Source organism: Narcine bancroftii, chromosome 1 (genome assembly GCF_036971445.1).
Source record: "Narcine bancroftii isolate sNarBan1 chromosome 1, sNarBan1.hap1, whole genome shotgun sequence".
Lineage (NCBI taxonomy): Eukaryota > Metazoa > Chordata > Chondrichthyes > Torpediniformes > Narcinidae > Narcine > Narcine bancroftii.
In genome coordinates, this window is record NC_091469.1 from 213,538,866 (window position 1) to 213,561,081 (window position 22,216).

The following is a 22,216-nucleotide window of genomic DNA, read 5'->3' on the forward strand; positions in this document are numbered from 1 at the left end:
TAGGGAATGGATAATTAGGAAAGGGATGAGGCAGGAACTAGCAAGAATAAATTAGAAATAATTGTTCAATAGAAGTAATGTGGAGGAAGTTTAGGGACCATTTGTGCTGGGTTCAGGATTGGTTTGTCCCACTGGGACAAGCAAAAAATCGTAGGAAAAGGGAACCATGGCTGATAAAACAGGTCAGGCAACTAGTCAAGAGGAAGAAGAAAGTATACATTAGATATAGGAAACAGGAAGGGCTGATGAGAAGTATATCGTAGCAAGGAAGGATCTTAGAAATGACATAGGAGAGCTGAAAGGGGGCATGAGAAGGCCTTGGCATGTCGGATTAAGGAGAACCCCAAGGTGTTTTATGCATATGTAAAGAACAGAAAGATGACAAGAATGAAGATAGGGCCACTAAAGGTTAAAGGAGGCAATGTAGCTGGAGTCAGAAGAGGTTGGGGAGGTCCTAAATGAATACTTTGCTTCAGTATTCACAAGTGAACAAGACCTTGATCAGGGTGAGGTTGGAATAGAACAGGCCTGAGTGCTGGACAATGTGGAGATTAAGGAAGAGGAAGTGTTGGATCTTACTAAAAATATCAAGAATTTCTCAGCATCCAGAGCTATAGTGACACTTGGCTTGGCCTTCGACTTTGCATAGTGGATAATATTAAAGAAACTATGTGGGTTGTTAGCTGATCAGCGTTTCAAAATAAAGCCACTCTGGTCCATATTTATTAATTTCGGCAAGTATTGGGCAATCCTGTTAGGGCCTTAAAAATGAATGTATAGTCTGAGTTTAGTAATAAAATGGGTGTAAATGAATAGCATTTTAATGGGTTTCTGATTTTTTATGAATCACAGTAATTATGGCAGTAGAAAATGATTCGGGGAGAGTTTGGGTCTTAGACACTAAATTAATTATATCCATGATGAGGGGTATAAGTAAGTCCTTAAATTCTCTGTAAAATTCTGGTAGAAAACCATCCTCCCTTGGTGATTTATTGGACTGAAGTAAGCCTAAGGCTTTTTCAATTTCTTTTGGGTAAAGGGAGGTCCAAATTTGCTTGATCTTCTTGGTCAAGTTTGGGCAGTTCAACAGTGGATAACAAGTCATCATTCTTATTTATAAATTTGCATAGAACTGTTTAAGTGTGTCATTAATTTATGTTGGATTGTATGAGACTGAGCTCATTTCAGTCTGAATTGAGTTAATTGTTCTCGAACCTTCATCTGTTTTCAGTTGCCAGGACAAGGTTTTGTGCTTTCTCTCCCTGTTCATATCTTTTAGTTCTTTGGATGTTTTTTTTCAATTTTATAAAGTGTGTGGTGTATTATACTTGAGGTTTTTTTTTGTTAGAAGCACTTTATATACTTCCTTGGAGCCAGACTGTTGGAACTCCTTTTCTAATTTCAGAATTTTTCTTTCCAGCCCTTCTATGTTGCCATGTATTTCTTGTTAATGCCTTTTGTATATGAGATTATCTATCCCCTAAGGTAGGCATGTAACGTGTCCCATAAAATAAAATTATTTGAAGCAGAGGGAATAACTTTATTTAACAGGCTTGGAATGGCCAAATTTTGTTTAAAGGTCTTGGCTGAACTCAGGTTTGGGCAATTGTTTATTAATTAGGTCAAATATCTTTATCAGAGACCCAAAGCCAGGGTCACCGCTAATGGAGAGATCTCAGCAACGTTCCCTTTGAGTAGGTCAAGTCGACAGGGTTGTCCCTATCTCCAGGACTTTTTGTCTTTGCTTTTGAGCCCTTATTAGAGGCAATTAGGCAAGACCCAGAGATAAAGGGTTTCATGATGGCTCAGACAAATCACATAATTGACCTTATGGCAGATAATGTAATCCTGTACTTTACAGATCCAGTTAATTCCCTCTCTAAATTATGGAGTCTATTAAAAGCTTACGGCGAAGTTTCAGGATACAAGGTAAATTGGCAAAAAAGTGAAATTATCCCACTAACAAATTTTGATTATACTGAGCACCAGCAAACAAGCCCATTCAAGTGGCCCTCGGGTGGTATTAAATACCTTGGAATAATGGTTGAAAATTATCTTCAGAATTTATACAAACTTAATTACCTCTTGTTTCTTAGTAAAATTGAAGAAGATTTCAATTGGTGGGTTGAACTTTTCAATTGGTGGGTTGAACTTGCCCATCACTCTAATTGGCAGAATCAACTGTGTAAAGATGAATATATTGCCGAGATTGGAGTATGTTTTCCATTCCTTGCCCATTCTACCACATCAAACCATTTTAAAAACTCTTAACAAGCATGTTGGGCAATTTATAGGGAACTGTAAAGGACCCAGAGTATCCTTGGAAAGGTTAACATGGGATTATAGATGAGGAGACATCTGGTTGGCCAGTTTCAAAAAAATATTATTTAGCAGCCCAAATGATACTTATTTCAGCAGTACTCACCCCCCACCCCACCCCTGTTCAGCAGTACTCACTCCCCCACCCTGTTTGGCAGTATTCACCCCCCCCACCCCTGTTCAGCTGTACTCAGCCCCCCCAACCCTGTTCGGCGGTACTCACCCCCCCAATCCGTTTGGTGGCAACCCTGCCCCGTTTGCAACAGGACCCCCCCCTTTCATCCATGTGATGAATTCCCCGCCAAGATAAACAATACTGTAGTTAATCATTTTAGACACTCTTAAACATCTGCTGTGCCACAGGGTGGCCATCCCTGGTACTGCTCCTTTTAAAATGGCTCGCTTAACGTCCTATCTCAAAGAACAGAACAGGGACATTAGACAGAGTGCATACCTTGTTTATATTAGGGTCCAATGATTCATCGTAATATATTTTAATTCATGTTAAATTAGGGCTCAATGATTTTATTTATAAATGGAATTCCAGAATTATAGCCAACAGCATAGCCAACCTCAATTTAAAACACTTAGTTAGAATATGGTGTGAAACCTGTCAAGACTCTGGACTGAAATGAAAACTGTCACCGAAAACACCTTTAAAGCAAAATGAACTATACCCATAACTTGGAACAACAAAATTCTGGAAGCCTGATATCATAATGGGATACAATGTCTGCAAGATTGCAATGAAAAAGGACTTTTCATGTCATTTGAACAGTTGAAGAAGAAATATAACTTGCCCAACAAGTCCTTATTTTGTTACTTACAGCTAAGATACTTCCTTAAGGGGAAATTGAGCCCTGAAATGACTACCAGGCTTGATGAAATCGAGAAACTACTCCATGAAGGAGCTAGATACATATTTATTTTGAGAATGTACTTTTTACTGATGAGCAAGGGCCCAAAGCTAGTGTGAGGTTTACATATAACCATTGATGAACAACTCTGGTCAGATCTCTGTCAGGGAAGTTTGTTGGCAACTATCAATGCCAGAAAAAGATTGATCTACTATAATTTTCTACATCAGCTATACCTCACCCCACAGAAATTACACCAATACACACCGAGTTATCAGAGATGCGTTTTAGGTGTGGTATAAATGTTAGTTCCTTCTTACATTCTACCCAGGTCTGCAGAAAGGTGAGGCCTTTCTCATATGACCTTTGTGACATCCTGACTAAGATGACAGGAGCCACCTTCCCTGCAGACCCAGAGCTTTGTCTTCTGGGGAACTTTACAAGTGCTGGTAGATTGCTAAGTTCTAAATTAAATTCACAGAAATTACCTTGTATGTGAGGCCAAGAAATGAATAGCAGTTGCATGGAAATCTGACTCCCATCTCCTCTTTGATAGGTGGCCTTCAGAAAGAAATAGCTACATTCCATTTGAAAAGGTCACATACAGTCTTAGGAAAGGATAGAATACGTTCCTAAAATTCTGGCAGCCTTATTCAGAGCATGTAGGTACCTCACTGGCACCACCATATGGGTTATGATTGCTATTGACTAGCCACCAGACCTCTAAAGATTTTAACACTGTGGTACCATCTGTGTGTTTTACTGTACACATTGACAATGGGACTTTTCTGTTTCTTTCCCTTTGTTTTCTCTTTTTTTCCTGTTTAATTGGACATACTAGTGAGGGGATGGAGGGATGTTTTGTATTTTGCATGGTTGTTGTTAAATATATTTAAAACAAGAAATAATTTTTTTTAAAATCCAAGTCCCCAGGGCCGGATACAATATATCCCAGGTTGCTGTGGGAAGGGAGAGAAGAGAGAGCTGGGGCAGTAGCTATGATCTTTGAATCCTCTTTGGCCACAGGGGAGGCGCTAGAGGATTGGAGAATGGCAAATGTAGTCCCCTGGTTTAAAAAAGCTAACAGGGAGAATCCTGGGAATTATAGACCGGTGATCCTTTTTGTCAGTGATGTGCAAACTAATGGAGAGGATTCTTAAGGATAGGATCTATGAACATTTGAAGAAGTACAGACTACTCAAGGATAGTCAGCATGGCTCTGTGAAGGGAAGGTCGTGCCTCACAAGCCTAATTGAGTTTTTTTTAAGGGGGTAACAAAAGAAATTGATGAGAGTAGGCCGGTAGATGTGGCCTATCTGGATTTTAGTAAGGCATTTGACTCGATCCATCATGACAGACTCATCCAGAAAGTTCCGAGGTGCGGGATCAGTGGAACCTTGGCTGTGTGGATAAAAAATTGGCTTGTAGGAAGAAAGCAGAGAGTAATATTGGAAGGAAAGTATTCTGCCTGGAAGTCAATGACTAGTGGAGTGCCACAAGAATCTGTTCTGGAACCCCTGCTCTTTGTGATTTTTTTTTTATAAATGACCTGGATGAAGAGGTGGAAGGATGGGTCTGTAAGTTTGTGGATGATACAAAGGTTGGAGGAGTTGTGGATGGACTGAAGGTTGTCAAAGGTTACAAGAGGATACGGACTGGATGCAGAGATGGGCAGATAAGTGTGAGGTGATGCATTTTGGAAGGACAAACCAGAAGGCTGAGTATAGGGTTAATGTTTTGTTATTTAAGAGTGGATGAACAGAGGGACCTTGGGTCCCAAATCCCTACAGCCCTCAAGGTTGATAGGATAGTTAAAAAGACCTATGGGATGTTGGGCTTCATTAATAGGGAGATTGAATTCAGGAGTTAGAGAGGTCATGTTGGAACTCTACAAATCTCTGGTGAAACCACACTTATTATGTTCAGTTTTGGTCACCTTATTATAGGAAGGATGTGGAAGCTATGGAGAAGGTGCAGAGGAGACTCACCAGGATATTGCCTGGATTGGAATACAAGTCTTCTGAGGCAAGGTTAGCAGAGCTGGGACTTTTCTCTTCAGAGCATAGAAGGATGAGAGGAGACTTAATAGAGGTGTACAAAGTTATGAAAGGGATAGATAGGGGGGACAACCAGCACCTGTTTCCCAGGGCAGGAATAGCAAACACCAGAAGACGTGTACAAAGTAAGTGGAGGGAAGTTTAGGGGAGACATCAGGGGTAAGTTTTTTTTTACAGATTGAGTTGTGGGCAGTGCTCCCTCTAAGCTGTGTGCACACATGCACAGCACACTCTCACAAAACGGAAGGTGTGTGCTCGCACACGTGAGCAAATGAGTGTGCAATGCCTCCTTTGTGCGTACTCACACAACTTAGAGGGACCATTGGTTGTGGATCCCTGGAATACCTTGCCAGGGATGGTGTTGGAGGGTGAAACTTTAGGGGCATTTACGAGACTCTTAGACATCGAATCCATGCTGCTGAAGATCCAACTGCGCTGGGTAGGTCTCGTCTCCAGAATGGAGGACCATCGCCTTCCCAAGATCGTGTTATATGGCGAGCTCTCCACTGGCCACCGTGACAGAGGTACAAGGACTGCCTAAAGAAATCTCTTGATGCCTGCCACATTGACCACCGCCAGTGGGCTGATATGGCATCAAACCGTGCATCTTGGCGCCTCACAGTTCGGCGGGCAGCAACCTCCTTTGAAGAAGACCGCAGAGCCCACCTCACTGACAAAAGACAAAGGAGGAAAAACCCAACACTCAACCCCAACCCACCAATTTTCCCCTGCAACCGTGTCTGCCTGTCCCGCATCGGACTTGTCAGCCACAAACGAGCCTGCAGCTGACGTCTGCGAAACCAAGCCAAAGAAAAAGACAGGCACATGCATGGAAGAAAAATGGAAGGTTACGGGGTAGGGAGAATTTAGCCCATTTTTTTAGGAATATACGAGTCAGCTCAACATCAAGGGCCTGTACTGTGCTGTCGTGTTCTAGGTTCTAAACTTGCCCACTCTCTCTGCCTCTATTCTCCCAATGATCACTGGATTGTACACCTCTGGTTTCCACTCCTGAAGTTAACAATCAGATCCTTGGTTTTGGAGACATTGAGTGCAAGGTTATCATTGGTGCACCGTTCAGCCAAGTTTTCAATCTCCCTCCTGTATGCTGACTCTTTGCCCCCTTTTATAACCACACACTACCATGGTATCATCAGAAAATTGGTAGATGGTGTTATTATCATACGACATATACAGTAGAGCAGGGGACAATGGACACAGCCCTGGAGATTGTTCAAGAGATGCTCTTACCTATCCTCACTAATTGTGGACTTGTCGTGAGGAAATCTAGGATCCAATTACAGATTGGGGTTATTGAGGTGTAGGTCTTGGAGTTTGCTGATCATTTTTGAGGGGATGATGGTGTTGAATGCCAAACTGTAGTCAGTAAAGAGCATCTTCGCTGTTCATGTGCTCCAGGGCTTTGTGTAGAGCCAGTGAGATAGCATCTGCCTTTGTCCTATTGCTCTGGTAGGCAAATTGGAACAGGTTCATGTTGCTGCTCATACAAGAGCTGATTTTCAACCTCTCAAAGCACTTCATTGCTGTGAGTGCCACTGGTTGGTAGTCATTTATCACATTCTTCTTGGTCACAGGTTCAATTGAGGCCTGTTTGAAACAGGTGGGTAACACACCCTACTGGAGTGAGTTGTTGAAGATATTTGTGAATACCTTGGTAAGATGGTCAGCATAGGTTTTCCATACTTGGCCGGGTACTCTGCCTGGACTGGATGCTTTCCTTGGATTCGCTCTCCTGAAGACAGCCTGCTCATCATCCTCAGATATGAACAGTAGAGGATCATCGGGGACATTAGGGTGTGCTGTGATTCTTCCATGTTCTTATGGTCAAATCAGGCATAGAGGATATTGTGTTCATGTGGGACCAAAGCTTTGCTTTCTCCTACTGCACTGGATTTGGTTTTGTAGCAGGTTATGTCATTTAGGCCCTGCCACAGCTGTTAAGTTGTTTCCATTTTCATCCGGAATCTCTATTTTGCCTAGGAGATGGCTTTGTTCCTTGTGTATTGTTCAGGATTCCAGATTTCATTGTTAGGCATAATTCTGAACTATTTGGTGCGGACACATTCACTCACAGCTGTTTTAATAAAGTCTGTAATGATCCTGGTGTAATCATTCAGATCCTCAGCTGAATTCTTGAACACTGACTCATCTACTGACTCAAGGCACTATTTCTTGTATTTTCTGCTTTAAATTTTGAATGTTTTTTTTGTTGTTAACGAGAGGGACAAAATAATCTGCTGAGGTTGAGTCATGTTACCGTAACAACTATTCCATGTGCCAGTTAAAAACAATTTAGCTCTAAATGTGAATATTGAGCTGTGATGAAACTGAAACCAATTGATACAGAGGAATGTTGACTTCTAAATGAAAATGATCCAATCATGAAGTTGATTTAATCAATATGATTTTTATTGACTTTTATTTCCCTTGTGCCCAAAGATCACAGAGGCTGTGCAAAAGATGGTTCTGGAGCAGACAAAAGCCCGATATAAAGCTGTTTTACAAAAGTGTGAAGATGCTCGTCCTGGATTGGAAAGCAGGATTCGTCCAGATCTTGATCAAATTATTAGCTCGAAGGAACATGTGGCAAACAAGCTAAGAGGTTTGAAAACATCTGGAGCAGTGCAATTCGTGACTGAGAAGTGGGACTCACTTCCAAAAGATCTTGTAAACAGTGCTGTGGTTTGTTCTCTATGTTAATGATTTGGCTGACCATGTAGGGCATAAATAGTAAGTTTGAAGGTGACACCAAAAGTGGCGGTATAGACAATAGTGAAACAGGTTATCGGAGATTACAGCAGCATCTAGATGAACTGGGAAAGTTAGACAAGGAATGAATGCTGGACTTTAACTTGGATAAGTGCGAGGTGTTGCATTTTAATAGTTTAAAGCAAGGAAGGGTTTGAACAGTGAATGGTTGGGTGAACAGGGGGATACCTGCAGCGCGAGTCGGGCGGGCTAAAATCTGGCTATCCGAAATTCAGAACACACTGTCCCCCAAGGATTCCAGATAAAGGATTGTATACCTGTAGTGATACAGGTAGATAGAATGGTGATGTTTATGCCAAGCATTGAGTACAGGAGCTGGGACATCGCTCAGAGTATAGAGTACAGCACCTGGGACATCATATTACAAGAGTCCACACTTAAGAGTAGTTTTAAATGCCCTGCCATAGGAAAGATTTTATTAGCCGGAAAGCATGTGCAAAATATTCACAGGAAAGTTAGAAACTTGGCTTCATGGATTGGGAATTGCTTGCCCACAGTAGTAGATGGAGCATATTTTGCTTGGAGGTCAGTGACTTATGGTGTCCACAGAAATCTGTTCTTTTCATAAATAGCTTGGATGAGGAAGAGGTGGATTCGTAAATTTGCAGATTACATGAAAGTTAGATGTGCTGTGGATAGTGTTGAAGGTTGTCAGAAGTTAAACAGGATATGGACAGGATGCATGGTTGGGGAGAGAAGTGGCAGATGGAGTTCATTCCAGAAAAGTGTGAAATTATATATTCTAGAAGATTGAACTTAAAGCTGAAGATCATGGTTAATGGCAGGATTCTTAGTAGCTTGGAGGAAGAGAGGAATCTTAATGTCCAAGTCCCTAAGGTTAAGCTTTAGGTAGAGATGGTAGTAAGGAAGAGAAATGCAGTACCAGCGTTCATTTTGAGAGGGATAGAATATAAAAGCACATATGTAACGTTGAGGCTTTATAAGGCATTGATCAGACCAAACCTGGAGAGTTGTGAGTAGTTTTGGGCTCCTTATCTAAGGAACGATATGTTGGCATTAGAGACAGTCCAGAGGAGGTTCACTGGAATGATCCCTGGAATAAAAAGTGTTATCATATTAGGGTGTGTTTGATTGTACTCGCTGGACATTAGAAAGATGAAACCAATTGAATACTGAAAGGACAGGATAGATTGATCCTTTCCTAGAGTGGGGGAGTCTGGGACCAGAGGATACAGCCTCAAAACACAAAAATGTCCCTTTAGAACAGAGATGAGGAGGAATTTCCTTACCCAGAGGGTGGTGCATTTCTGGAATTTGCTGCCACACTGGCTATGGAGGCAAATCATTGGGAACATTTACGACAGATAGATATGTTCTTGATTTGAACAGAAATGGAAAAGGCTGGAGGATGGAGTTGCAAATGATAGTATATCAGCCATGATAGAATGGCAGGGAAGACTTGATGAGCCAAATAGCCTACTTCCACTCCATGTCTTGTAGTCTAAATCCATAGATCCTTTAAGGTTGCCGCACAAATTGATAAGGTGGTTAAGAAGGCATATGGTACGCTGCCACTCATTAGTCGGAATTGAGCTGCGAGGTCAAGTTGCAGCTCTGTGCAACTCTGGCTAGACCATCATTACGAGTATTGTGTTCAGTCCTTGTCATCTCATTGTAGGAAAAATTTGGAAGCTTGAGAGAGCGTGCACAGCAGAGATGTACCAGGATCCTGCCTGGATTGGAGAACATATCTTATGAAGAAAGTTTGAAAGAGAGAGAAATGTTTTTTTTTTTCGAGTGAAGAAGGATGAAAAGAGACTTAATAGAAGTGTATAGAATTTTGAAAGGCAGAGATAGAGTGGACAGCCTGCACCTTTTTCCTGGGGGTGACAATAACCAATGTGAGAGGTCATCCATTTAAGGTGAGTGGAGAAGGGTGAGCTGAGAAATCGGAAGTTGTTTTTCTTTTTAAAACGGAGATGGGGAGCATCTGGAATGCCTCGCTCTGTGTGTGTGGGGGTGGGGGTGGGGGGAGCAGTAGGAATAGGAATTGGAGCAATCGAAGTATTTAAAAATCCCTTCAATTGTCACATAGATGTAAGAAAAATGGATGGTTGCATGTTGTTAGGGATCGAAAGGTTATGAACATGAAGTAGGTTTATATAGGTTGGCACAACCTTGCGGATGAAGACTCTGAAATGTGGTGTCTGGTTCAAATGTTACTAGGGCTGGAGGACCTGAATCATAAGGGGAGGCTGGCTAGGCTGAGACTTTTCTCCCTGCAGCGTACAAGTCTTGCAGCATAGATGTTTTATAAACTCAGAAGCAGCAGCGACGAGGTGTTTTGGTGTCTTTTGAGGGGATTTTAAAATTAGAAGGCAGAGATTCAGTAAAAGCAATAAAGTTCAAAAGGGACACAAAGGACAACTCTTTGAATCAGAGGGTATGTAGAGCAAGCTGGAAGGGGAAAGTAGAGTTGTAATATCTAAAAGACATTTAGACAAGTGCATGGATAGGAACGGTTCAGAAGCTGATGGGCTGAATGCATAAAAGCAAATGACACCTGGCACATCCTCCAAACTTTCCTCACCTCACCTTGTACTGATGTCCTCAAGTGTTTGCTACTGTTGCCAGAGGGAAAAGGTGCTGACTGTCCACCCTGTCTATGCCTCTCATAACCTTGTGTATCTCTATTAGGTCACCTTTTGCATTTCCAAAGAAACCCTGTTAACCTTGCCTCATAAGACACATTCTCCAATCCAGCACATATCCTGGTAAATCTCTTCTGCATCCTCTCCATAGCTTCCATATCCATGAGACATAGGAGTAGAAATAGGTTATTCAGTCCGCCATGTAATCATGAGCTGATACATTTTGCCCCTCCTCCTCCCTTCTCCCCATAACCTTTGAGGCCCTAGCTAATCAATAACCTATCAATCATAAATACACCCAATGACTTGGCATCCACAACCTCCTGTGGCAACAAATTCCACAGATGTACCACCCTCTGGCTGAATAAATCCCTCCGCGCCTCTGTCCTAAGTGGACATAACTACAATCCTGTAGTTGTGCCCTCTTGTCTTAGACCTAGACTCTTCCACCATGGGAAACAACTTTTCTACATCTACTCTGGCCAAGACTTTCAACACTCGAATTGTTTCAATGAGATCTGTCCTCATTTTCCCAAATTCTAATGAGTACAGGCCAAGAGCTTTTAAAACACCTCGTATGATACCCTTTCATTTCTGGGATCATCCTTGTGAACCTCCTCTGTACCTTCTCCAATGTCAACACATCTGCTATTAAACGAGGAGCTCAAATCTGCTCAAAGTATCCAAGTGAGGTCTTACCAGTCCTTTATAAAGCCTCAACATCACATTCTTGCTCTTGTATTCTATTCCTCTTGAAATAAATGCCAGCATTGTATTTGCCTTTCACCACTGAATCAAATGCAAGTTTACCATTAGGCTATCCTGCTCAAGGTCCTTTGGCATTGGGATATTTTCAATTTTCTCCCCATTTAAATAAGTAGACTATGTCTATCAAAGTGCATGACCATACGCTTTCCAACATTGTATTTAGTTTGCTATTTCTCTGCCCATTCTCCCAATCTGCTTAAGACCCGCAGCCTCCATGTTTTCTCAACACTACCTGCACCTCCATCAACATTTGAATATTTCCTCTTTTTGGGTAAGTATTTATCTTGCACTTTCCTCATTCCTTGCAGAAACTCCATCCACTGTTTGCTCTGCCGCCTTCCCTTCTTGTTCTCCCTTCCAATCTAATTTGGCCAATTCCTCGCTCACGCCACTGTAATTTCCCTTGCTTCCACTGAAATACCGACACATTGACATTAGTTTCTCCTTGTTAAATCTCAAATAGAACTCAGTCATATTGGTGATCACTGCCCTGTAATAGTTCCTTCACTCTAAGCTCACTAATCACTTCTGATGCATTACACAACACCAAATCCAGTGTAGCTGATCTCCTTGTGGGCTCATCAACAAGACCCTCTAAAACATATTCTACATATTCTCTCTCTTGAGATCCATTTCCAACCTAGTTTTCCTAGTCTTACTTGCATGTTAAAATAACTCATGACCACCATTAAAAAAAGACCCATACCCCTTCTAACACGCCTTTTCTATTTGCTGTTGTAATTTTCATCCACTGTTTGGAGGTCTATATACAACTGCCAATAGGGTCTTTTTACCCTTGCTATTTCTTAACTCAACAAAATTTCTTCTGATCCTTCTGTTACCACTTTCTAATGATTTAATGTTATTCCTTACCCACAGAGCCAAGGCACCCCCACTGCTTACCTGCCTATGCTTTCGATACACTGTGTATCCTTGGACATTAAGCTCCCAATGTCATCCATCCTCTAGCCATGACTCTGTGATGGCCACAACATCATACCTGCCAATGTGGAGCTGTTCTTCAAGGTTATCCACTTTATTTCTTGTGCTGTGTGCATTTAAATTCAAAACCTTTAGCCCTGTATCTATTAGTTTTGACTCTGTGGCCCTGTTGCATTGCAACTCATCCCACTGACTGTAGTTTTGCCCCATCTGCCTGTCCTTCCACACAAACTCCCAACAAGCTGGCCCTACTCATGCACCAACTGCCTCTTCATTCTGATTTCCATCCCTCTGTGAATCTAGTTCCCCCCCCCCCCCCCCCCCCCCAACAGCATTAGCAAATCTCCCTATCAAGATATTGGTTCTCCTTGAGTTTAGGTGCAACCATTCCTACTTGTATAGGTCACCCCTTTCCAACTAAAGTTTCCTGCAATGGGGCAACTAGAAGAGAACACAATATTCAAAGTGTCAAATAACAAGAATTTTATAGAGTTGTAATTTTACTTCATTGTTCTTGAACTCAATCTTTGACTAATGAAGGCCAGCATACCATAAGCCTAGTTAATTACCCTATCAAACCGCGCAGTAACTTTGAGAGATCTATGGACTTGGACCCCCAAGGCCCCTCTGTTCTTCAATATTGTAAAGAATCCTGCCATTAACTATGCACTCTGCTTTCAAATTTGACCTTCCAGAATGCATCACCTCACATTTGTCCAGAATGAACTCCATCTGTCACTTCTCCATCCAACTCTGAATCCTGTCTATATTGGTGATTCAAATACCAAAGTCTGCAGACACTGTGATGGAAGTAAAATTACCATGTTGGAGAAACTTAGAAGGTCAAACAAACTCACAACACATTACATCAACCTTTTTGCCATCTGCTCTATTATCTGCCCTCTTATTCTGGTTCTCAGCCCTGGCCAAACTTGTTTAAACCCTCCCCAACACCTCCAGGAAACCTGCTGCCAGGATATGCGAAAAAAACACAAATGCTGGAGAAACTCAGCCGGTCAAACAGTGCCTTTATATAGCAAAAGTAAAGAAACATCACCATTGAAAGCCTGCAACATTGGTGATAGATCTTTACCTTTGCTACATAAAAAGGCACTGTTTGACCTGCTGAGTTTCTCCAGCATATGAGCATTTTTTCACTTAACCACAGTGTCTACAGAATCCTGTGTCTGACCTGCTGCCAGAATATTATTGCTACCCCACTCTCACACCTGCCCCAGTTCAGGTGAAATGCTTCCTTTTTGTTCAGGAGATACCCAGAAGAGCCATGAATCTGAGTCCCTGGCCTCTACACCATCCTTTCTGCCATGCATTCTGTCATTATCTTCCTATTCCTCCCCTCACTGGCACATGGCACCTGCAGCAATTGCCACCCTTAAGGTCTTGCTTTTTAGCTTCCTTCCTAATTGCTTGCCTTTTCTCTCAAAAATGACACCCCTTTTCCTCTCAATATCATTGGTACCAACATGGACCATGACATCTGGCTGATTGAGAATGCTGTGAGCATCCTGAGCCTGGGTCCTGGGAGGTAATGTAACATCTGAAGCCTTGATCTTGTGCGCAGAACCTTCTGTTGTTCCCCTAACTATTGATTTTTACCCCATCACCCTCCTCATCTCCCCCCATTCCTTTCTGAGCCGAAAGGCCAGACTCTGTGCCAGAGACCCGACCACTAGGACAAGGGTGGACAACCTGCGGCCCGTGGGCTAGTCCAAATTTTTCCTGTCTGGGACGCAATTGCTCTCCCCCACACCCCCCACCCCCCACCCCCACCACCCGTACATAGCTCACCCTCGGTGCGCAGTTCCCTTTCTCTGTATGTGATTTCCACTACCCGGGACTCTTCCCCCCCCCCCCCTCCCCTCGCACAGTGACATTATCCCGCTATCTGTGAGAGCCTTATCCTTTACATGAGGCCCATCTCTTCTGTGAGAGACCAGTGTCTGTGAGAATCCACCTCTCTCTGCAACACCACCTCTTTCTGTAATGCTCTTTCAACCCTCTCTCTCTCACACACATACACACTTCCTGTGTGAGTTTTTCTGTGTGTATGTATGACACCATTTCTCTGTGTGATATCTCGATCTCTCTACAATCATCTGCCTCTGCAGCGTCGGTGCCAAGGGGGGCATTTGTGGGCATTGTCCCCCAAATAAGGTACTATGACCGACACCTACTTGTGGCCATTGCACATCCCCACCCCCCTCAGGTATTGTGACTCTCTGCCCCCACCCACAGCAGCGTCACTCTCCCACTATCCGTTTCTCTGCTCCATTGGAGGGATGGTATTGCCACTGCAGGGTGGAGTTTCATGGTAGGTAGGTCGGCACCCCCACCCCCAGCTGAGCAAGTCTTTAAATGTGTCCCCCTGTCCTAATTTCACCCCCCCCCCACCCCCCATGACATGTTCTGGTGCCAACCCTGTTCCGCTGCATTGGATTCCCTGTCGACGTGAATCATTCTCTGTGTGTGCGGCGGCTTCCCCTCTCTGTGAGTAAATCCCCCTCTCTTTCACTTCCTCTCTGGATATGTGATTCATCATCTCTCTGTGACACACCCCTCTCTCTGCGTGAGAGCCCCACTCCCCTTTGTGTGATAATCCACTCTCCTCTATGACTTTCTCCCCCCCCCTCACTGCTGTCTGCTTTGGGAATAGTTATTTTGTCTTCATTATGACTAATTCTTCTCCTTTTTGACTTCTATTTTTTTTTAATATAAATGGTGTCATTTTAATGACTAACTCATGATTTTTGGTGCATTTCCACATTTGAAGATGCCTTCATTTCATTGGTCCCATCTATTTATTTCCTTTATGGTTGCATCACTGGCCTGTCGTTCAACCACTGACAAACCATCTGACCCACGCATAGTAAAGGGTTGCGCCCCCCATGCACTAGGACATTCCCCCCCCCCCACCCCACCCCAACAGTAGGCAAAACTTATTGTTGAGGGGAACGGCCACAAGGGGTGTTCTGTGCTGACTGTCTATTTCCCCTTCCCTCTCCTAACATTCACCTTGCTACCTGCCTCTTGTCTTCTTACACGTTCTCTCTATCACCTCCTCTGCCTTCTGAGTTATCCAGAGCCCTTCCAGATCCAGCCCGTTCCCTAACATGTTCATTAAGAGCTGCAGTTGTTTGCACCCCTCGCAGGTGTTGTCGTCGGGGACATCGACTCCAACCATTTGCTGAGGTTCTCGCTCAGTTTCATTTTAAATGCCCCTGAAACCAAGTGCGGCTCCCAACACCCCTGCTTTGGTTAGCGTAGAGATTTGTGCAACGCTATTACAGCACTAGAGATCTGGGTTTGAATCCACCACGGTATCCAGAAGTTTGCACCTTTTCCATGCCACCTGTGTGTGGTTTCTACACGTGCTCCAGTTACCTCCCACTCTCCAAAACATACATTGGTAGGTTAATTGGCTGTTATTGGGCAGGATGGGTTTCAATGGCCAGAGTCAGTTTTTTAACCATGTTGTGAATAAATTAATATTTAATAGAATAGTATAGGGCAGGAATTGACTCTTCAGTGCACATGTCTGTGTTGAACATGATGCTAAAAATATGCTGCTTGAACTCCTGGCAGCTTATTCCAGGTATCACCCCCCCCCCCCCCTCCCCGCCCCACTGTGTGTGTAAACTAAAGCTTGCCTTGTAAATCTCCCTTGAACTTCTGCTTCCTCTCCTCAAACCCGTGATCTTGAGTGTGTGACACTTTCACCCTGGGTAAAGATTCTGACTGTCCACCTTATCAATACCTCTCATTATTTCACAAACCCCTTTTCGGTCTCCCATCAGCCTTCTGCGCTCCAGAGAAAACAACCCAAGTTTTTCCATTCTCTCCCCATAGCTTCTAAAGCAGGTAAACCTCCTGTATCCTTTCTGGTAATGGTGCTGCCAGAGTTGTACATAGTATTCCAACAACATCCTAACCAAGCTTTCATACTGCTGCAACAGAACCTCCTTATTTTTACATTCCGTGCCCTGCCCAATGACGCCAGGCACACCACATGCCTTCTTTATCTCTCTATTTACTTGCATGACCACTGTCAAGGATCAGTGATCTGAATCCCCAGGTCACTCTGCAAATTCACTTTGAAGAGTTCTGCCATTAACTGTATATGTTCCTCATACATTTGATCTCCCAAAGTGCATACCTCTAAGGTTGTGCAATACTTAACCCAGCTGAAAAGACTATTGCCTTGGCGATCAATTTACTAATCAATCCCAGGCTCTTGACTGCCAGTAATCAGATTGTTTTTTTCCCCCACAGGTGCTTCCACAATTGTTATAATCATATTTAGTAAAAGTAGTTTCTAAAAACAAAACCCATCACTGTCAACCATCATGCAACGTAAAACAGTATAGCACAGGAACAGGCCCTTCAGCCCACAATGCCTAAGCCAACCTCGACGCTGAATTTAAACTGCTCACATCTGCTTGCACAGATGTTATCCATAATCCCTGCCCCAATCCCTCCTTCATGTTGATGTGTTAATCTAATGCCTCTTCAATGTAACTGTCTTATTTGCTTTCAACATCCACTCCCAAGCCAACGAGTTCCAGACTCCTACAACACTATTTAAAAAAAAACATACTTGCACATCTCCTATAAACCTTCCCTTTCTCTCCTTAAAGCTATGCCCTCTGATGTTGGACTCCTATCAGGTCTCCCCTAGCCAAGGGTGGGGATGTGCAATGGCCACAAGTACTTTGACACTTCAGACAAAATGTATCTTCTATGCATGTAGTGCATGCCTGTAGAATATATCTCAGCTCATGACATAGAACATTCTAGCACAGTCCAGGCACTTCAGCCCAAGAGGTCTGTTGCCCAATGTAAACCTACCCCACAACAATCTAATTTTTCTCTACCTCACACCCAAAATCTTTTTCTTGCATCCATGTGCCTATCTATGAGTCAATTCAATGTCCCAATTGTACCAGTCACCACTACCATCCCCAACAATGCATTGTCGCCCCACACTATCTAAGCAGTCTCCATAAAAGCATTTTACATTGTGCCAAAGAGAAAAGCTTATGGCTCTGTCAGCCTTGCTTCACAAGACCTGTTCTCTAATCCATGTAACATCCTGGTAGATCTCCTCTGCGCCCTGTCTTTAGCTTCCACATCTTTCCTGTAATGAGGTGACCAGAATTGAATGCCTAACCAGAGTTTTATAGAGATGTAACATTACCTCAAGGCTCTTGAACTTAATCCCTCAATTATTGAAGACTCAGACACTATGCACCTTCTTCACCATCCCATGAACTTGCACAGCAGCCTTGAGAGGTCGACAGACTCAGACCACAAGATCTCTCTGTTGCACCTCACTGTTAAGAATCCTGCCATCAATCGTGTACTCTGCTTTCCAGTTAACCCTTCCAAAGTGGATCACTTTGCACTTATCTGGATTACACTTCAACTGCCACTTCCCTGCCCAACTCTGCATCCTGTCTATTTCCTGTTGTAACCCGAGACAATCTTATATCATCTGCAAACTTACTGACCTACCCCATCACTTCTTAATCCAAATCATTTATAACAATCAAAGGAGCAGGGATCCCAGAACATATCCCTGCAGAATGCTACAAGTCATTGACATCTAGGCAGAATACGTTCCACCTACTGCTATACCCTTTGCTTTTTACAAGCAATCCAATTTTCAATCCAAGCAGCCAAGCTTCCTTGAATCTCATATTTTATGACTTTCTGAATGAGCCTGACCTTTCCTTCCTTCTTTCTCTTAACTTGCGGTCCCACCTCTCTTGTCAGCCATTTTTCCTTTACCTTGTCATCTTATCCAGCACCTCACAAATGTGGTCCTTTAAGGTCCTCCACATTTCTGCTGTCCATTTCTCTGTTCCACCAACCTACCAACCACACCCACCAACTCCCACAGCTACCTCGATTACACTTCTTCACACCCAGTCCCCTTTAAGGAATCCATTAGTTTCTCACAATTCCTCTATCTCCGCCACACCTGCTCCCAGGACAAGGTCTTGTGAAATCATCCAAGATATCCTCCTCCTTCAAAATATGTGTCTTCCCCTCTCCCACCATCAACTCGTCCCTCACCCATGTATCCTCCATTTTTCATACATCTGCCCTGGCTTCTTCGGCCCCCACGTGCAACAAGGACAGGATTTTCCTTGTCCTCACCTATCTCTCCACCTGTCTCTGCATCCAACATATCCTCTGCTCTTTCTGCTGCCTACAATGTGACACACCTTCATTTCTCTTCCACCCTCTGCAGGGACCGCTCGTTCTGAGACTCCTCGTCCATTCCTCCCTTCCCACCAAACGGTCCCTTATTACCTACCCCTGTGACCGGAAGAAATGCTACACGTGAGTCCACTCCTCTTCCCTCACCACTGTTGTGGTCTCTGCATCGGAGAGACTGGACATAGACTGGGAAATTGCTTCATTGAGCCCCTTCACTCTGTCCACTGCAATATCGGTGATCACCCAGTGGCAACATATTTCCATTCTCCATCCCATTACCATGCCAACATGTCTTCCATTCGCTCCCCCCCACAACTACTGTCTCTTCCCTTCTCTCTATGTCTCCTTTCCTCTAACTCATTCACTCTCTCTATTCCTATCCTTCTGTCTCCCTTCCTCCAGCTCTGCATTTACAGAGCCAGCTTCCCCCACCCCCAATCAATTCTTACCTTTTCTTCTCCTGTCCTCCTCTCCATGTCCAATTATGGTCTTCCGTCTCTTTGCTTCTCCTCTTCCCCCATCTTTTTATTAAGGCACCTATCTGCTTTTTGTCCATTCCTTGAAGAGGGGCCAGACCCAAAACATCAGGTCTGTATCTTGACCTCCTGTGGACACTGCAAGACCTGCTGAGCTCCTCCAGCATTTTTGTGTTTTTACAACAATCACACAAGGTCAGGAGATTCTCGTGTTCACAACATCTGTTTCCAATTTACTCTCCTGCATATGAATCAATTCTTGATCAGTTTAATCACACTATGATTGCTTTGTTCCTTTCATCATTAATCATCCTCTATCCTTTCACCTCCTTTAGTGCAGATGTTTCTTTTTATAGCATTACCATGTTTCACCTTCACAAATTATAGCTTCAAGTCCTTCAAAGCTTAGTGGGGCCATTTTCCTGAGTTCCATTCACTCAGCCTCTCCATTCTCCATGGTACCCCTATTTCAAGATTTTAAGAAGTTTACTTCTATCAAATTTTGTTGTCTTTAATGAAAGCAAATTCACCCATTCTTTTAATTGTGATATATTTTAACATCTGACTCTAAAGTATGTAAATTGATTGCTTTGATTATTGTTTATATTTTGCATCATTCTTGATTCTGACCGAGTGCAATCTTTGTTCGTTTTTATTTAGTGTTTGTCATGCCCAAAGCTGAAGCTTGTGTTCGGAGTAAAGTGGAACCTTGCATTTCTTCAATTCTTGATGCTTTGATGGGTCCAACTAGCAGAGGATTCTCTGAAGTCAGAGACATGTTTTTCAAGGAGATCGTGGAAATGAATAAGAATATTCTAAATGAAGGAGGGAAGCAAAAGCTTGGGGAGGTGAGATACTGATATTGAACCACATGCTGATACAGATTTGTTGAATTGAAAGAGTAAAATATGAGTGATTGCAGTGGTCTGCGTTTGAACCCTTGAACTTTCCAAAGCTATCAATTATTATGTAAACAAGTGAGTTTGAATCCTAGCTCTAAAATTTAAGTCAAGTTTTTGATCATCTGATTGCACAAGGTACAACCTGGCAAAACCGTGTTCTCAGGTCCCTTGTACAAAGCACACAGACACAACTGAGGTTAGGTGAGATACAAGCCAGGGGGCTTCTTTTAAAGGGGAGGTTTAATGGGAATATTGGGGGCATTTTTGTTCCACACAGCAAGCTGAAGTGATGGATGTGGGCTCCATTTTAACATTTAAGCAAAATTTAGGGAGGAACATGGGTCTGGAGGGATGTGGAATGGATACAGATCAGGCAGAATAATAGTTTGGCACAGACTAGAAAGGTCAAAGGGTCTGGTTTCTGTGCTTCTGTGTTCCATGGTTCTAACCCTATAACATTCAAGAATGGTGAGATAATATTGCAGCTCTATAAACCCCTGGTAAGACCACATGGATGATTGTGTTCATTTCTGGTTAACTTATTACAGGAAGGATGTAGAAGTTTCAGAGGGGCTAAAGAGGAGTTTATTTCAATGTTGCCTGGATTAGAGAACATGTCTTATGAAGCAAAGTTGACTGAGCTTTGGGTTTTATTTCTAGCAACAAAGGCTGAGAGGTGACTTAATTGAGGAGTAGAAGATTATGAGAGGCATAGATAGGGTTGCCAGCCTGCACCTATTTCCTGGGGCGACAATAGTAAATGCCAGAGGACATCTGTTTGAGGAAAGTTTAGGGGTAATGTTAAAGGTAAGTTTTTTTGCCTGGAATACATTGCTGGGGGTGGTGGTGGATGCTGCTACAATAGGGACATTTAAAAGACTCTTTGATAGGTACTTGGTTGTACAGGAAGTAGAGGGTTGAGGGTGTGAAGTGGGGAGGATTAGATGATTTTGGAGTAGGTTTACATAGAGTGGCACAATATCGTAATGTTACAGTACTGTGTTGTTGTGTTGTATGAGATGATTATGTTGCAAAAGAGTCTCTGGAATACATGGCTTTGAACCCTAACCATTCTCGATTTGAAAGATTAGTCAATCGGAGAATCTTTCCTAGACCCATGAAATGGGACTAATGGGATCGTGAAGAAAGGTTGTCAGCGCCTCTACTTCCTCCGGAGTTTGCAGAGGTTTGGCCTGACACCAGAAACCCTGGCAAATGTCTACAGAGGTGTGGTGGAAAGTCTGCTGACCGGCTGTATCATGGGCTGATATAGGGACACCAATGCCCCTGAGCTGAAAGCCCTCCTGGAGGTAGTGGGCACAGCCCAGGACATCACAGGCAAAACTCTTCCCACTATTGATAACATCTACAGGGAACAATGCTGTCAAAGAGCAGCAACAATCATCAAAAACCCAGACCACCCAGCACATGCTCTGTTCTCGCTGCTGCTACCAGGAAAGAGGTCTAGGTACCACAAGACTCACACGACCAGGTTCAGGAACAGCTGCTACTCCTCCACCATCAGACTCCACAACGACAAACAATCAGAGACTCATTTATGTACTTTATTGATTTTCTTTTTTATTCTCTCTCAATTCCATGGATTATTTACATTTGTTTTGTTTACAGTTCTTTGCTTACATGTTTAGCTATGTACAGTTTTTTTGCACTACCAATTGGTGGAAATTCTGCCACACCCGTAGGAAAAAGAATCTCAGGGTTATATGTGATGTCATGTATGTACTCTGATAATAAATCTGAATCTGAAATTTTGTGCATTAAACAGCAATATGCCATTGATATCTTGGTTACACGAGACATCCAGTTTTGTCTAATTTTAGAACAGCATCTCGTATCCTTACAGCTCAAAGGACATTGACTTTTTCACACCCCCTGTATTTCTTTCTTCTTCCTGTCAATCCACCTGGGTTCTTTTTACCTTCACTTCTCTTATTTCTATCTGCCCATCTCCCACTCATCTGTCCACCTGGGTTCTTCTCCTCTGCCCTATCCATCCAATTCCTTTCCTCATTTTGGTACATCTGTCCATCATTCCACTCTCTTCCTTCCCACCCTATCTTCAATCCACTTCTAATCTCCCAGCCCAGGTTTCCCTCTCTCTCATCTCCTTAAACTGTCCTCCCTCAGGCCTGATGCAAGGTTTCAGCATTGACCATCCTTTTGCTTCCAAATATGCTGCTTGATCTGCTGAGTTCATTTGGCAGTTGGATTTTTGCACTAGAGTCGAGT

The 22,216-nt window shown here is 43.1% G+C and overlaps 1 protein-coding gene across 1 annotated transcript in view; it reads left to right on the forward strand.

The window, feature by feature from the left end:
- Nucleotides 1–22,216, forward strand: part of LOC138738980 (protein Niban 2-like) — a 177,510-nt gene that overhangs the window by 134,695 nt on the left and 20,599 nt on the right. The window contains exons 8-9 of the mRNA XM_069890284.1: nucleotides 7,694–7,856; nucleotides 19,725–19,912. Coding sequence (XP_069746385.1) covers nucleotides 7,694–7,856; nucleotides 19,725–19,912 — 351 coding nt within the window. The remainder of the gene's footprint in view (nucleotides 1–7,693; nucleotides 7,857–19,724; nucleotides 19,913–22,216) is intronic.